The sequence below is a fragment of the Olea europaea genome, chromosome 3 (genome assembly GCF_002742605.1).
Source record: "Olea europaea var. sylvestris chromosome 3, O_europaea_v1, whole genome shotgun sequence".
In the NCBI taxonomy this organism is placed as follows: domain Eukaryota; kingdom Viridiplantae; phylum Streptophyta; class Magnoliopsida; order Lamiales; family Oleaceae; genus Olea; species Olea europaea.
This window is the reverse complement of record NC_036239.1, coordinates 6795633-6813332: the sequence shown is the minus strand read 5'-3', so window position 1 is coordinate 6813332 and position 17700 is coordinate 6795633. Positions and strand designations below refer to the sequence as shown.

Here is a 17700-nt window from a genome sequence, read left to right as displayed (position 1 = left end):
GCACTTATTTGCAGTCACGTCCCCAACATTTTTTTGCAACAAACAAGTCCTCAAACTTCGATTAATTGCGGCTACCATCCTCATAGATTGATTTTAATATTATTGAATCAAAAATGATGAATTTATCCTTCACTTTAAATAAACAATAAAAAAAAAAATTTATTGTCCCTCGCATTACCCCACCCCAACCCAAAGACTCGATGGCAATGTCTGTTGGCATCATAGTATCGACGACTGTATAATGTTGGGGTGAGTGGGGTGCTATGAGGGAGAACTTTTTATTTGTTTTTTCTTTTGTTTTTCTTCTTTCTTTTTAAGTTAAAAGGAGGATATAACTAACGGATTTTTGAATGGAAACTATCTATGAGGATGGTTGTCACTAATTAATTGAAGATTGGGAATCTATCTGTCACAAAAAAATGAGGTTGGAGACGATTGTTGTGATTTACCCTTCAACTTATGAACCTAAACAGAGGGACAATTATACGAATGTGGACTATGATTTACGTTAACTTCAATGATGATGACCGACATTGCCTATTTGTGATGCGATTCAGGATGACGCGGGAGTATGATCCAGCGTTGCACAAGGAACCCTGAGACGATTAGCTGAAATCCTAACAGAACTTTGTGCAAGGCGCCTGTCAACTGAGCCATCTGAGAGGCCTTCTGTTGAAGATGTGGTCTGGGACTGCAGTTTGCAGCGCAAGTCCAAGCTTCATGGCACCAAGACTCCAACAGCAATTGAGAATCATCGACTCAAGGCATCTGATTAATTTTTACGGTGCTGTATTGGAGTATAAAAGGTTACTGTATAGAATTTATCTGCACCCGAGCTGCATTTTTATTATCTATTCTCATTATTCAATAATTTTCGACAATGTTCTCCAACAATATGCCCAAAGCTATTACGCTATTTGTACAATCATACTTGACCATAATGGTCGACAATGTTGGTGTTGTCAAAATCCAACAATTGATTTAAAAAACAGTTTTTGAAATGGATGAATGTGTGAGTTATCAATCAAGATTGTTAAACTAGATTGTACATGTAGTGTAAATCATACCCGGGAACCAAGTATGAATACCATCAACTGTTGCCTGATCATCCTATTTATATTTATAAGCCACGGCTCATATCAACATTGACCATTTCAATGGACGTGTAGAACATGGTAAAAGGCGAGAGAATTGGGAACCTTGGGTCTCCATATACTCAAAACACATGCATACAGAGTTATATTTTCTCTGTATCCTCATATTTTGATTCATTTTGAGTCTTTAGCATTAAATCTTTAGATCTTATCGTTTGTACATCTTTTCATCTTGTTTGTCCGGGTACGTCCAGAGTAATTGTTTTGAAGATTTTGATCAATATAAATTTACATTTACCAATCAGGAAAAGAATAAAATAGAAGTACCACGTCTTCCCAACAAAAGAGAGTCATCTTCTTAGTGATAGCTCATTTGTAGTAGTACACGACAATTTTCAATCCATTAAACACACGAATGAATAACCAATGAAGTAAAGTACAAAGTATAAATTGATAACTTTAAATCACCAAAAGATGTCAATTGTACCCATGAAATTTCTCCAGATTTATTCTTTTTCGTTTTATAAAATACCTAAAGAATTTCATACAGAATAATTGTACACAGCTACAAAGCACACTCAAATCTGGACGACGGCAAAATGTATCCCTCTAAAAAGCAATTCACTTATCATTTCGAGAGAGAGAAATCTATATCAATGGTCTCTATTCTCGAGGACGGGACATAGTTCAATATTAACGTCCTCTAGTCTGAGGGCAACTTGTCCGTTGACATAATTTTCTTTTTAGATGTCCTTTAGTCTGAGGGTCACAGCTCTCTTGTGGGCGTCTAGACCCTCGACTTCAGCCATAGTTGCTACATAAGGGCCTAGCTTCTTCAACCCTGCCTCTGTCAGTGACTGGACTGTAATGTACTTCAAGAACGAGTCTAAAGACACACCACCGTACATCCGTGCATAACCATATGTTGGAAGAACATGGTTTGTTCCACTCGCATAATCTCCTACGCTCTCGGGTGTCCACTGACCCAAAAATACAGAACCTGCAGATAGTGTTTCGAGTATTCAGAATTTCAGTAGTAAGTATTTACATAAACATAGCATATGCAATTGATCAAGGACAGATAATAGCAACATGTTTAAAAATATTGTGTAGAAAAAGTTAACCTGGCAGCAGTAATGAGCAGAAAAATGCCTACTAATAAAATTTCAGAACTAAATATGCACCAAGATAGAGTGGTTATTGAAGCAAAGGCGAAAAAAGATAAAATATGAACTCTGCAAACGACAAAGATTTCATAGAAGCAAACACCAGATATATAGGAGAGCATGGATAATAGTTACCTGCATTCTGTATGAAACTTTCCCACTTCTCAGCTTCTTTCACATTGATAATCAAATGCTCAGGTGCATACAAGTTAGAAAAATTGATAGCCTGTGAATCCAAACAATAAGTGTAATGTTGGAACAGACTGAGACTCGGATGAACCATACGTGCAAAGAGAAAATAAAATCAACCAAGACACAAGTAAACAAAGCAAGCAAGAAAACATCTGTGTCAGCGTGCAATAAACTAGTTCTTGAAATTGCCTATATGGATCAGTGCAGTTAATTATTAAATGCATAACCTAGTACAATTTTGAAAATAGTGCGTCTAACTTGAAAAAAAATTCAGCTTTCATTTTCTAGAATGCCCAACAAAAGGGAATGTGATTTTACACACTAATCAGTAATCATTAATCTTCAAATGTCTACAATGAAAAAGTGTATATATTGTTCAAATGAGCTTTTGTATTATAGCGTCAAGTTGGAAATTATATATTTTAAAGTAGTCTGTTATGACACTGCCAAAAACTAAGAGGACAAACCTCAACCATATCACGTGCAAAAACGGCAAAGCTGTGACTCAGTGCTTTTAAAGCAAACTCTCCCCTTGGCAGGCTTTGGCACTGCTTGTTGAGCTCATCCAGAATAGCAGTTAGATCCACACCATCTCCAGCAATTACAAGAACAACCTGGCTGTCAGGACCGTGCTCAGCCTGAAATTAGCAACATGATGTTTTGCAAGGTCAGGAAAGAAGATAATATGACATTTAAAGAAAGAAGTCTATAAAAAGGTATCTTTATGTGACAGAAAAAGAACGTGATGGTTTCAGTTATCTTTCTCTTATATGGTCATCATATACAAATAACTCGTCAAATTTATCGTGAACTTCTGTCACTGATATAAACATAGTGACTTACACCTATTTTCATAACTACAACTAACAGAAATTCATAGAAAACAAATTGAAGGATAAAATTCCAAAAAGCAGACACCTGTGAAAGTAAATCGGCTGCTATATGAACAGGGTTGGCATGTTTATCTGCAATGACAAGCACTTCTGATGGTCCAGCAGGCATGTCTATCGAAACCATAGCCTCACTGTTCTGTTAAGGAAAAAAAAAAGAGTCAGCAACCAGGCAGCAAAACTGAAATGCAGTGCAGAATATAACATAGTTTCGATCAAGAAATAAGGTAAGTAAAAATCATTAGAACCTGGAGGATCATTTTTGCAGCTGTGACATACTGATTGCCAGGCCCATATATCTTCTCAACCTGCAATAATAGTAACTCGAAACTGTAAACAGATATCTGAGAGAAATGCATGGGGATAGATTAACGAAATTCATCAGATGATTGCAGAAAGACAGAATACACAGCTCAAGATGAATTTTTACTTTAAAGAAATATTTATATTTATTTCAGTCTATCAGGAAGAGATACACTGGGGCATAAAATAAAGCATGAGTCAAGTTTGAAATCAAGTACACAGTGAACAAATTAATCATGCAAGTCACTGCTCTAGATGGACAACCTACGACAGAAAAAAGAAAAAAGGGTGGTCTAGGATCTAAGTATCCTACGCTCCAGGACAGTGGAGATGGCCAGGATGTGCCCTGTGCCCATGGACCTACAATGCACAACTCGGTCTCGAATAAATTAATGTCCAAGACAATATCCACCTTGCTGCACATGTAACTATAGCATAACCTATACCTTCGCCCAAGGTGGAAGTAGAATTAGATTTTATAGTGCGATAAAATTTAGAGTCGAACTGAGATGAGTTTATGGGATGGACTAAATCCTTTTATTTATTTATTTTTTTTTTTGCCAATTTAAAAAATAAATTAAAATAAATAAAAAAATCGGCCCTACATAATTCCAATTGCACTGTTATGAGCTTTTGGGATGGATGAGTCATGACAATAATCCCCTGTTTGACAACCATTATTTTCAAATTCTTTTTTCTACATGCTCATTTTCAACCACATATTCACACAATAAAATATACTACTCGTGAACCCAAAACTTTTCCCCACTTATTAACTACACATTCTCCTAAAAAACACTATTCAAAACTATGTTTTCTCCAATTAATGATTGTCAAACAGGGGCTAAATCCTTTTCATAGCAAGGTGGATATCATCTTGGATCCTAGAGAGGGCTTAAACCACTATTTGAAAAGACAACTCTGTTGCATGGGGGTCCTAATACCTATACATTACAGTCTCCACCAAAAGGGTTCTCATAGTTAAAGCAATTCTAGATATGTGCAGATTCCTTCATAGTATAGATGATAGATCATTACTCTTTAATTCACCTCAATATTTTGTTAGTGAGTTTTAGACACCGACACATTTTCATGGGTTTTGGTACAAACTCAAGTTAACTGGCATAAATGCCACACCGAAGATGCTACCTGCATAAGTTAGACTGGTTATGCCAAAACCAGTCACTTATTAGCTAAAAGGTGGATTGTGGCATAAATGCCACACAAAAGGTGCTACCTGCACAAGTTAGACTGGTTATGCCACAACCAGTCACTTATTAGCTAAAAGGTGGACTGTGGACATCACGGATCTGCGTGTAAGATTAACTTGTAACATCAAATTGCTGTTTGATAAAGGTTTAATAAGTATTTAGCAAACTCCTGGCAAAAGGGTTATGTATTTTGGGTACCTGACAATTGCCCTTCATGTTGGCAAGGGCAGTGGTTTTGCCAAGTCATACATACATATGCAAATAGTAGTAGTACGAGTTGGAGCAAAATATAACCAGGGAGAAAAAGAGGATTCTTCCCTAAATAATAAAATTGCTCTACAACAAGGAAGATAAATCAGCAACTGATGAAATCCATCTATCAAACTCCTCACAACAGGGGAAGAACCAAAAAATAAAAAATAAAAATGCTCCCAGAATCACTGAAAATCCTATTAACTTGACCATCTGTTTATTTAAGAGCAGTGTTATCTGGGAAGGCATGAAATGTTCGACTGACTGGTGCCCAGACGACACGTTAATGGGTTTTCTATTGAATTTTCTGAAATTATTCCAAAACCAAGAATCTTAAAATAGAAAGGTACTGTGACAGAGAACGCAAAAAAGTGTCATGACTCATCCTCCAAAGCCATAAATAACTATACAAGTTTCTTTTCGTGTGTCCACGAGCATTTTAATGTATCTTCTATATTCTTATGTTTCATTGCGAAGACCTACTTTTTGATAGAATCAAGGCGTCTACCAGGGTTCTCTACATCTGTGTTTTTTTTTCTTCTATATCTACAATATATACTAGTAGGGTCCAAACCTGTCTCTGTTGTGGTTGCTAATAGAGTTTTCTACATCTGTGTTGTTTTATTTTTTTATTTTTATTTTATTTTCCCTATATCTACAATATATACTAGTAGGGTCCAAACCTGTCTCTGTTGTGGTTGCTTCGGATTCTCCAACATAGAAGATTTAGTAATGAGCCGAACAAGTAGGGAAAAAAAAATTATGTGGCCAACTCCAAATCTATAGAGAATAAAGCAAAATTTTTGCAGAGGTAGAAACTTGTGATTCTTCTTTAATAGTAAATAAGTATTCTGACGTTGGCAAACAGATAGCCCCATAAAGTTGATGGTGAATTCAGTAATGCAGAGAAGACAGCAGGGAGGATGAAATGCACGACTAGTGGCAGTACATGCCAAATGACGATACCGAAACACTTTGATAATAAATTAAAAGTTCACAAAGTTTCTGCGAGAATTAAAACTCATGTCAAAGCCTGGCTCTGAATATAAATGAGTTGTGAGCTTCTATGAACCAAAAGAAAGACTGAGTTGCTACTACAGTGGATATGTTATAGTGAATGCACACATCATCCAGAAACTGATACCTTAGGGCAAGATTCGGTTCCCCAAGCCATGGCAGAAATGGCCTGCACATATTATTGACAAATTTCAGAATTATCAGAAAAAATATCCTTAAAATCACAATGTATACTCAGAAAATATACCGCATTCCAACCTGAGCACCTCCAGCTTTAAGAATATGAGTAACACCAGCTTTCTTAGCACAATAAAGGACCTCCTGCAAACATGGCTGGTGAGAAATACATCAACATCGTATTCAATCAAGTTGACTAGAAGAGAACAATTACCATACAAATGCTGCCATCTTGAGTAGGGGGAGTTGCCAGTACAACAGTTTTGCACCCGGCTATCTGGGCAGGCTGATTAAAGAATTCTCACATCAATCAAACAACATGAAATGAAAATCAATATTTAATAAATCCAAAAATGTGGAATATATAGTTAACCCGAGTCACCTACAACTGAAAGCATCAAAGCAGTTGAAGGCAAAACAGCTGTGCCCCCAGGAACATAAAGACCAACAGCTGAAATACTCCTTGCCACTCGCTTGCATCTAACACCCTGGCAAAATTGAAAATGGGGAAACTGCAACTTGAGCCTGGAACTCCAATACAAGAACTACCATATAAAGTTAAAGTACTTACTTCCATGTTCTCAACAAATTTCTCAACTGGCTTCTGAGCAGCATGAAAAGCATAAATATTACTGTAAGCCACGTCAAATGCTTCTTGAACAGCTGCATCAAGCTAATCATCAAAGTACAAGTTATAGACTTGCAGACTTGAACGCTAAACAGAAATGATGTAATATAATAAAACTTAGCAACTAAACATGTAGAATATCAAGTAGAATCTGTGAAAACTTTGTCCAAAAGAGATACCTCTGGATCAGGAAGATCATTGACATTCTCGACTATATTGTCTAGTTTCACTTTGTCAAATCGGATTGTATAGCTGTCAAAGAGAAACATAAATAGCAGTCATCCTCAACTGAAGGAAATGACAACTGTGCAGAACATCCCAACAAGGCCTACAGATACATATATGATTGATAAGGTTAGAATCATTTTCTATATGTATTATGCCTTTGAGTTGCATATCTGGTGAATCCAGGAATATCTGGCTACATATGAACTCTTTAGAAGTGTTTTATACCATAGAAGTCATAAATTAAAATTTTGTGAATTTTGAATACTTGGTCCAATCCCTAGCACAACCAGGAGAAAATTACAGCCTATTAACATTACTTACACCCATTTTTGGATAGATAAATACGTTTGGAAAATAAATAAATAGAATCTCTATCAGCATTCCCTGGTTCGATACAACTGCAACTAATGATGCCTAAGTTAATAAATGGTTCACAAAATGTGTCCTTTTCTTCCATTCAAGCTTTCACGACCACAATCAGAAATTAGATCCCACTCCTAACAACCAGACACCTTAGTTTTAGTAAACAAAACTATCCCTAAAATTAATTTCCACCTGATTCCAGAATAAAACAACAATAACCCAAAAGGTTGGTGAGTTTTTTAACCAAATTTATATCATGAACTAGTCCAATTTTGTAAGGCTTCCAATATTGTCCTCAGGAATTTTCTCACATACTACCTCACGTTCCGTGGATAGCTGGGTTGCAATATGGGTCTAGCTTATTGATAACTTCCAGAAAACTCTACTTGGATCCATTTGATTTTTTTACCTCATCAATGTAGAGGCCTTCTGTTGATCAACATATATTTTGATTTTGAATAGCGCAAGAGTTTTCCATGTTCCTCAAACATCACAAAATAATATAAAAATCAAATGAAGAAATAAAAGGAGCACCAACTCTTTAACAGCTGTATCGCCCCTACTGCGTACGTCATCAACAATGGGTTGAACCTGATCCAACATCGATTCCAATATTACAATGAAGTCCAGATAACAAGATAGCAAATTTTAAAGAACAAGTTGGAGCTGCTAAACAACATGAAGGCTCACCACATCAAAAATGGAAGAAAAATCAATTCGAGGACGAGCTTTGAGGCTATCAACCTCGGATGTACTAAGATCTGATAGCCTATAGGACTTCATTGAACAACTCAGTGTGCAACAAAATGGCCCTGTGAAACCACAAAATGAAGAAGATGAGAAGAAAGAGCTTGACACTATCAATAATTATATCACGAGCACAATCATGGACATGAACGAATCTGCAGTGATTAATGAAGAAATATTGTAGAGTATATTGCTTGAATTTACAACCATATCACTCAGCTGCCAGGAACTTGTATGAGAGTTAGCTTCATAGGGTCTTTCTATACAGGTGCACACACATAAAAATCTTAGATTAATTTATGTACACAACACAAAAATGTGATAAAAAGATGTAACTTTTGTAAACATGGACTTACTGAAAGCGCTATCAGAACACGAAAGATTGAAACTTTGATTGAGTTAATATATTCAGGCCTTGTTTGATCCCCATTATTTTCTAACTAAAATGAAAAATATGACCATTATCCATCACATCAAGCCACCACATTTGACATTTTATCTCGTGTGAGGTCCATAACGGTTATATTTTACATTTTTATTTTTACAATAATGTGACTCAAATGGGGGCTCAATCCATTTATAGATTACCTTATCCATTATAATACTAAAAACCTAGCTTGTCAATGACATTTGATTCCTGTAGCCCTGTTTGACAACATTTTAATGAGTTTTTTTGGGGGGGAAATGGTTTGGTACACGCTTGCCGGCCCCTCTCCCCTATCTAGAGGTCGAAGAAAGGATTGACGGCCGGCCTGTATCAAGATGAGTTTTGAAATAGTGATTTTCTTTTAGAATGTGTGGTTAAAAAGTAGGGAAAAAATTTGGGTTTACGTGCAAAATATTTTATTGCGTGAATATGTGATTGAAAATGAGTTTGGCATAATTAAAAACCACTTGAATTTTCACTGATAAAAAAATAAGTTTGGATTATTTTGTCATCTTTCCAACAATGTTCATCCATGATCTATCACGTAACTTTTCAAGGCTCTCAAGACCATGTTAGTTGTTGTGGAATTGGATTGCCAACATAGACTTAGGTTCTCAGAAGTATGTGCAAAATTCCAAAGGAATAATGATAGAACCCCTGAATAATAATAAGGCTCAACAATGGAAATTAAACTGTTATTTACTGAGTGAGGTGCTGCAAACAAAAGGGAATAGATCCAAGGCTTTCGAGAGGCCTGGTCTCTCCCCCAAAGACTCAACAAAACGTGAATGAAAAATAACTCTCCTTCCCATTACATTTATAGACATAATTCCCTAAACTACCCTCCTTAACTGACTAACAGATCTGGTGCTTCAGTTGGTTGTTACACTGCCTTTCCCTCCTTCTTTCTCCTCACGTAAGTGAAATTAACCGGGGGTCTATCATTTCCCCTCATCCCAAAAGCCACCTTGTCCTCAAGGTGGAACTCAGGGAACTATTGTTGGACGGTGCTGACAGGTTCCTAGGTTGCTTCAAAGTTGGGCAAGTGCTTCCATTTGATGAGGGCCTCCTTTCCTATGCTTGGTGACCCCTGCCTGACTTGTAGGACTGCCTCTGGTTCAACCTGGAACTGTTCTTCTGCCTCGAGTAGTGGAGGAAGATGCTTGATGGATTGACTAGAACCAATAGCCTTGCGTAGCTGGGAGACATGGAAGACTGGGTGTATAGCTACAGTAGCAGGAAGCTTCAGCTTATATGCTACCTGGCCCACCCTTGTTTCCACTTCAAATGGCCCGTAATATTTAGGGGACAACTTAGCATAGGGGCGAGTTGCCACAGAATTGTGACGGTACGGGCGTAATTTGAGATAAACCATATCCCCTACTTCAAATTGCACCTCACGCCGATGTCCGTCAGCTACTAGTTTCATTCGTTGTTGAGAACGAGTTAGTTGCATTTTCATTTCTTGGAGAACTTCATCTCGTTCTGCAAGTGATTTTTCCACGGCTGATACTACAATGAGTCCCTTCTCAATCGGTAGAATGGGATGTGGTTCACAGTCATAGACAATCTGGAAGGGGGTGTGTTTTGTTGCGGTGTGGAAGGACGTATTGTACCAAAACTCTGCCCATGCTAAGCACTGACTCCAAAAGCGAGGTTTGCGAGATGCAAAACACCTCAAATAGGTTTCCAAGCACCGATTCACGACCTCCGTCTGTCCATCCGTTTGTGGATGGTAGGCTGTATTGCGCTTTAAGCTAGTTCCCTGAGCCTTAAATAACTCTGTCCAGAACTTGCTCATGAACACTCGGTCCCGGTCAGAAAGAATTGACTGAGGAATGCCATGCAAGCGGACTATTTCTTTGATAAAGATGGTTGCCACGAGAGGGGCGGTGAATGGGTGTTTGAGGCCAACAAAGTGGCCATATTTGCTCAGCCGGTCAACTACCACTAGAATAGTGTCCCATCCACCTGACTTAGGCAGTCCTTCAATGAAGTCCATAGAGATATCGGCCCAAATTGAATCCGGAATGGGGAGTGGTTGTAATAGGCCTCCAGGTGATAGGGCCATATATTTATTCTGTTGACAAACATCACACCGAGCTACAAATTCACGAACATCTTTTTTCATCCCGCTCCAATCCACATCTCTGGCTACTCTTTTGTATGTCTTAAGAAAGCCTGAATGTCCCCCTATTTTGGTGTCATGGCTTTCCTGTAATATCTTTGTCACAAACTGGGAGTGTTTAGATAACACCACCCTTCCCTTGTCTAGTAACTGGCCATCTAATAGTGAGTATCCCTCCTTCATGGTTTGTCCTGACTGCTGCCCATTTACCATCTTTCCCAATTCCTCATCGTCTGCCACCTCTTTCTTGATTTCGTCCATGTGAATCACCCTAGGAACGGTGATGTTCAAGAGGCTCAGAGCTGGCTCTATTCTTGAAAGAGCATCTGCTGCTTTGTTCTCGAGCCCCGGGCGATACTGAATTTCAAAATCGTAACCCAACAACTTGGTCAGCCATTTTTTATGTTCATTGCTTACTATGCGCTGTTCGAGGAGAAATTTCAAGCTTCTCTGATCTGTCCTCACTATAAAGTGCCGGCCTAGCAAGTAGTGTCGCCATTTCTGAATTGCAAATACAATGGCCATCAATTCCCGCTCATATACTGACTTATGGCGCGCATTCTGAGGTAACACCTGGCTGAAATAAGCGAGGGGGTGTTGATTTTGCATTAAAACTGCCCCCAACCCATGCCCCGAAGCATCAGTCTCCACCACAAATGTTTGTGTAAAGTCGGGTAGTGCCAGAACCGGAACCTCAGTCATTACTACTTTCAGAGCCTGGAAAGCTGCCTCAGCCTATACACTCCATGAAAAACCATCCTTCTTCAATAAATCAGTCAATGGCCATGCTATTTTAGCATACCCCGAAACAAATCTCCGGTAGTAACCTGTAAGCATCAAGAATCCTCTTAATTCTCGTAAGGTTTTGGGCGTTGGCCAGTGCAACATGGTATGGATTTTGGTCTGATCCGCAGCCACCCCTTCACTTGATATTAACATGACCCAAATACTCGATTTTTCCTTGGCCAAACACACATTTTTTCTCATTTGCAAACAGTTGGTGGTTTTGCAAATAACGAAGAACCGTCTCCAAATGTTGCTGGTGGTCCTCAGCTGTCCCACTATAGACCAGGATATCGTCGAAAAAGACAAGTACAAACTTTCGAAGGTAAGGTTTAAAGACTTCATTCATCAACCCTTGGAAGGTCGTCGGTGCATTAGTCAGTCCAAATGGCATGACTAGGAATTTGTAGTGGCCCTCATGAGTGCGAAAAACCATTTTGGGAACATCCTCTCCCCTCACCCTAATATGATGATACCCAAACTTCAAATCAAGCTTCGAAAAGACCTTGGCCCCATGTAGTTCATCCAACAGCTCATCAATCATGGGAATGGGAAAACGGGCAAGAATAGTAACCTTGTTGAGGGCGCGATAATCCACACAAAATCGCCAACTGCCCTCCTTCTTTTTCACCAGTAACACAGGGCTTGAAAAAGAGCTAAAACTTGGTGAATAATTCCTGCAGCTAACATTTCCCTAACCAGCCTTTCAATCTCGTTTTTCTGGTCATACGGATAACGGTATGGACGGACATTAACTGGCGCTGAATTTGGTTTCATAACAATCGAATGATCTTGAGCTCGAGGAGGGGGTAGCTTGTTTGGCCATTCGAACACCTTCCGAAACTGTTGTAACACCCCGATGTATGTACTAGTATCTTAGGTGACTTTAGGTTCGCTGTTGACTCCCATGCTTCCGAGTTCCAAAAGTACCCCTGTGTCTTATGTAAGCTCGGATCCCCCTGCAATTCCACCGATTCCCCTGACAATTTAAACCTCATGGTCAATGTACTCCCAATTCACCTGCATCTTGGCCAAGGATCCCAGCCATTTCATTCCCAATATCACATCTGTACACCCCAATTGCAGTGGAAGGAAATCGTCAATGATGTCAATACTAGGCAGGGATACTGTAACTCCTTTGCATATCCCACCACCCCTTACAGACAGTCCAGTGCCCATGAGCACCCCGTAGCTAGCAGTGTGCGTGATCGGCAGTGCTAATTTTCCAGCTAACTCGGCAGAAATGAAATTGTGGGTAGCCCCACAATCAATCATGACTAACACCTGATGCCCCAAAATCTTACGTGTAAGCTTCATAGTTCGTGGGGTCGTGAGACCCACAACCGAATTAATTGATAGTTCCACCAAACCACTCATCTTTGTCCCCTGTTCTGCCTCTATCGTCTCTTTCGGCCTGTCTTCGTCCTCCTCCTCTTGCACCACAAGGACCTGGAGTTCCTTGTTTCGACACTTATGCCGCGGCCCATATTTTTCATCACACTTGTAGCACAGGCCCTTTTCTCTCTTCCGCTATAGCTCAGTGTCCGATAATTTCTTGACAGTCGGCGCCCCCTTTGCTGCCGGAGCTGGCCGAAACATGGTCACTGAAGTCACTGCCCTAGAAACGGGTGAATTCAACGAACTTGGGTACTGGGAGTTGACTGTGTGGTCGTATGAAGGGGAGTGTGGGCTGTGAGTTGCTGGGCTGGAATAACCCACTCTTCCCTTGTTGGGTCCATACGACATAAGGGCCTCCTTTAATAATTCATTTCGATCTTCTACGCGTCGGGCCAGATTCATGATATGGCCCAACCCACGAGGTTTCAACATTCTCACCTCAGCCCGTATAGGAGCCTTCAACCCATTGATAAAGTTGCTCTCCAATACGTCGTCTGAAATTGCCGATAAGGGCGCGGCCAGTACTTTGAACCTTCTTCGGTATTCTCGGACCGTGCCTTCCTGCCTTAAGGCCAGAAGTTTCTCTAAAATTGTACCCTCTTGTGAAGGGCAAAATCGTTCCAGTAGCCTCCGTTTCAACTCCCCCCAGCTTCGGATGACTTGGCGGCTATCTTCCCATTGATACCAAGCTAGTGGTTCCCCTTCAAAACAGATCCCTGCTGCTTCTACCTTTTCCCAATCAAATAATAGATTCATGGCAAAATACCTCTCAGCTCGAAATATCCAGCCATCGGGGTCTTTCCCATTAAATACCGGCATTTCTAGTCGTCAGGATCGCTTTTCCATTTTCCATAATTCCTCACTGCGTTCCCTGCCATCCGACCTAGCTTTCGTTCCCTTACCCTTGGTCAAGGTCTCTGAGGTGAGGGTGGGTTCCGTTGAACTGGATGCTACTCCTTTCTCCTTTTGGTCCATCTCCATCCCTTCCCACTTCTTCCTGATGAATTCAAACCGTTCCATCATTGACGACAAATTTCACTGAATCTCTGTCCTCATTGTTCCAATTTCTTCTTGTATCTCTCCTTTGATCCATCCATTCGGGTTTTCAAGGCATTCACTCAATCAATGATCGTCGTCCTCCCAAGATGAATGCTCTGATACCAATTTGATAGAACCCCTGAATAATAATAAGGCTCAACAATGGAAATTAAACTGTTATTTACTGAGTGAGGTACTGCAAACAAAAGGGAACAGATCCAAGGCTTTCGAGAGGCCTGGTCTCTCCCCCAAATACTCAAGAAAACGTGAATGAAAAATAACTCTCCCTCCCATTACATTTATAGACATAATTCCCTAAACTACCCTCCTTAACTGACTAACAGATCTGGTGCCTCAGTTGGTTGTTACACTGCCTTTCCCTCCTTCTTTCTCCTCACGTAAGTGAAATTAACCGGGGGTCTATCAAATAACTTCTATTCCAACTTTAATGCCCAAAATAGACCCCAGATATGGCGTTAAAAGTGACATAACTGACCAAACTACCTATGTAAGGCCTGGCGTTCTTTAAACAATCTAAAGAATATAGCTAAATGTTTCAGATATCTTAAGATTCGTCAGTGCCCAATCAAAGCCGAATCAAATTAATAAATAATAAATATCTCTCTGTCGAAAAACATTGTTCCACGGGCAAAAATAATGCTAAAATATAAACAGAAAACTTATTATACATCCAGGAGTCAGGACCACTTTAAGGATTAGTATTTAGTCGTCAAATTTATCACAAGTGAATGTTATTGTTTAGTGCATTTCCAAGTGCAATTTCAGCACGATTTAGCAATTTACAGATTAAAAGCAAGTAAAGTCAACAAAATTAAGCCATTTTCTTCTTCAACTTTGCAGTCTTTGCTCATATATATTAACAAGACCTTCCTCAAAATCAAACTTCAAATGTCCAAAAATAATGACAAGTTCAAGTGTTCAACCCACTTTCTTCTTCCTTTGAAGTAATAAAATAAGTTGATGTTCCTGAAAGTAAGTGTTATACGATAAGTAATTAGCAATTTTCAACACTGACTAATAAAAATGGTTATTCATTTTACTAATTAGTCAGAGCAACTACCAATTACAATACATGGATAAAGAAAACTGCAGCACTTTATGTTTCAGCGATTCTTCATTCACGAGCGCATAATGCATATAGGAATTAATAATAAACCTTTCAGAAAATAAAAAAGCAAATGTCAACAAATTTTAAGAGAATTGATGGACAAATTTCTAGTTACCTGGCCGAGAAGAACAGGAAAAACGATATGGAACACTTTTTGGAACAGCAACTGCTCGCAAATTACAAGCCAACCCACTGATCTGATTGAAAGAAAGAAGTCTACAGTCCATTAGCACCAACCTTCAATCAATTAATACATCAGTAAGAGCGTTCCCAAAACAATACTATGAACAATTTGTCCTTTCAATTGAAGTTTATTACGATGAGGAGCTTACTCGAAAAGGGTGAAGAACAAAAAATGGCGACCTTGAGACACACAAACGGGATTGGCGGCTCAAATGTGTATCAGAGCTCTTAAGATTACAAAAATATTAATAAAAAAAAAAAAAAAAGTACATAATTTTTACACACAGAAACCCCTATTTTTCACACAGAGTAACTGGCATAAAACGTCCATATCTTTAAGGTTTATTGTGAAAAATGTCTCCATCTTTTATTTTTTAACATTTTTTCCCTTATTTTCACATTTCTTTGCAAAAAAATCATTTTCACCATTTTTTAATGTAAAATGACTAAAATACCCTCCAATTTAAATAAAATCCAAAAAAAGAAGAAAAATAAAGAATAAACTACAATCTTACTCCTAAATATTTTAAAAAGTGCAAATAAATCTAAATAATTATTAAAAAGCCTAATAGCACAAAACGACCCTACGTTTGGTCTATAGTGTGAAAAACGTCCCTACGTTTCAAATTGGTGAAAAAGATATTTTCTGCAACGAAACATAAAAATAGGGATGAAAACACAAAAAAATTGAAACGTAGAGACATTTTTCGCAAAAAGTGTCAAAAGTAGGGATTTTTTTGCTATTATACCTAAAAATAAAAAAAAATAAAAAAAAAACTCTCTTTCTCCTATTCTTCTCAAAATGGGACTGCCACATTAGAAGTGAAAAAATTTCGACTAACCATCGACCAAATCGTTGAACCTCCATACCGCTAAACTATCTGTTGATATTTTAACATCATGAAGAGAGACGCCCTAGTAAGTATAGTCGATTGGTGTGTTGAAAATAGCATGGGTCTCTTCGAAATAGGTGATGTCGCCAATATTTACATTCGCGAGTTGGGTATTTTGACTTGCACTTCTTAACAAATCTATTGGCATGAAGGTTTCAAGATTGAATGTTAGATGGTATGTGTAAAAGGAAGTGAGGGTTTTTCGATGGTATGGTAGTCCTGCAGTTTGGATGGTAGTTTGCTAGAGTTTTTTGACTTCTAAAGTGGTTGGCCCACTTGGATAAGAAGAGAAGAGCGAGAGAGAGAGAGAGAGAGAGAGAGAGAGAGGGGGGGGGGGGGGAAGAGTTTTTGTTATTTTTAATATTTTAGTAAGGGCTAATAGCAAAAAATATCCCTACGTTTGACGCTTCTTGCAGAAAAACGTCCCAACTTTTCATTTCATTTTTTTTACGTTTTCATCCCTATTTTCACGTTTCATTACGGAAAATATCACTTTCACCAATTTGAAACGTAAGAATATTTTTCACACTATAGAAAAAACGTAGGGACGTTTTGTACTATTAAACTTTTAATAATTATTTGGACTCACTTGCATTTTTTAAAATATTTAGGAGTAAGATTGTAATTTATTCTTTATTTTTTTTTCTTTATTTTTGGATTTTATTTAAATAGTAGGGTATTTTGGTCATTTTACATCAAAAAATGGTGAAAATAAAGTTTTCCGCAAAGAAAGGTAGAAATAAGGACAAAAATGTCAAAAAATAAAATGTGAGGACGTTTTCCACAATAACCCTTAAAGGTATTGGCGTTTTGTGCCAATTGCCCTTTTGAAAAATATACAAACCTTCCCCTAAAGTTTGTTTTGCAACAAATTCTCCAATTTCAATAATAACTAGGGGTGCTAAGTGGGCGAGCCATTCCCCTCACTAACGAAGCGAGACACGGGCGTGAACCGAGCAACAATTTTCTCGTGTCATTCATTGACTTGAACAAGTTGACTCACGAGCACACGAGCTGACTTGTCACAGTGAGTAAAATATGTAATTTAAGTAAAAAGAGAAAACTTGCATGAGCCAACTATCGTGAACCAAGGGTTTGTACATAATCAAAAGTAATATTTCAACAAAACCAAGTCTCATTTCCATCTTTTCTGTTGACTTCTAAAATTTTAGCCACCTCCTTTCGAAGAGCAACGTAACATAATCCCTCAATGGATTTGATCAATTTAGCAACATTAAGGATGTGTTTATCTGACTTTATTTTAATGAAAAATGAGTTTTTTCATCCAAGTTCATACTTTCGAGGTGCTATATCGATATTTTTTCCATGAAAACATTTTTCAAAAATTGGTTACGTGACCATATTTTCCTCAAAAATAAGAAAAAAAACATTTTCTTTATGAAAAAGGAGATTTTTATTTTATAAGCAATTCACACTTCATGAAAAAATACAA

At 38.3% G+C, this 17700-nt stretch overlaps 2 protein-coding genes across 3 annotated transcripts; both read right to left on the bottom strand.

Moving 5' to 3' along the window:
• Nucleotides 1-1566: 1566 nt before the first annotated feature.
• On the bottom strand, nucleotides 1567-15617 carry LOC111384226 (histidinol dehydrogenase, chloroplastic-like). Of its 2 annotated transcripts, none has more exons than XM_023008489.1 (15): nucleotides 15504-15617; nucleotides 15287-15408; nucleotides 8212-8333; nucleotides 8060-8112; nucleotides 7110-7182; nucleotides 6874-6975; nucleotides 6689-6790; nucleotides 6517-6588; nucleotides 6384-6446; nucleotides 6253-6294; nucleotides 3591-3650; nucleotides 3371-3481; nucleotides 2920-3090; nucleotides 2396-2486; nucleotides 1567-2094 (listed from the first exon to the last, which is right to left on the bottom strand). In XM_023008489.1, the coding sequence occupies exons 2-15, from the start codon at nucleotides 15396-15398 to the stop codon at nucleotides 1838-1840; spliced, it is 1431 nt and encodes a 476-aa protein (XP_022864257.1). In that variant the 5' UTR covers nucleotides 15399-15408; nucleotides 15504-15617; the 3' UTR covers nucleotides 1567-1837. The 2 variants fall into 2 exon arrangements, with proteins under 2 accessions (XP_022864257.1, XP_022864263.1); XM_023008495.1 differs by having other exon boundaries at nucleotides 15287-15368; nucleotides 15504-15591.
• LOC111384242 lies at nucleotides 12569-13825 on the bottom strand. Its single transcript, XM_023008505.1, has one exon. It carries the CDS (start codon nucleotides 12981-12983, stop codon nucleotides 12594-12596), a length of 390 nt encoding a protein of 129 aa, XP_022864273.1. The 5' UTR covers nucleotides 12984-13825; the 3' UTR covers nucleotides 12569-12593.
• Nucleotides 15618-17700: the final 2083 nt, after the last annotated feature.

What these genes read in the sequence shown, in the direction of transcription:
- LOC111384242 (XM_023008505.1), bottom strand. Translation starts at nt 12,983, where the DNA reads ATGAGTGGTTTGGTGGAACTATCAATTAATTCGGTTGTGGGTCTCACG.
- LOC111384226 (XM_023008489.1), bottom strand. Translation starts at nt 15,398, where the DNA reads ATGGACTGTAGACTTCTTTCTTTCAATCAGATCAGTGGGTTGGCTTGT. An exon ending in GGCGATACAGCTGTTAAAGA is followed by an intron (nt 7,183 to 8,059) that starts GTTGGTGCTCCT and finishes TCTCTTTGACAG; the next exon opens with CTATACAATCCGATTTGACA. An exon ending in CTGCAAAAATGATCCTCCAG is followed by an intron (nt 3,482 to 3,590) that starts GTTCTAATGATT and finishes TTTCCTTAACAG; the next exon opens with AACAGTGAGGCTATGGTTTC.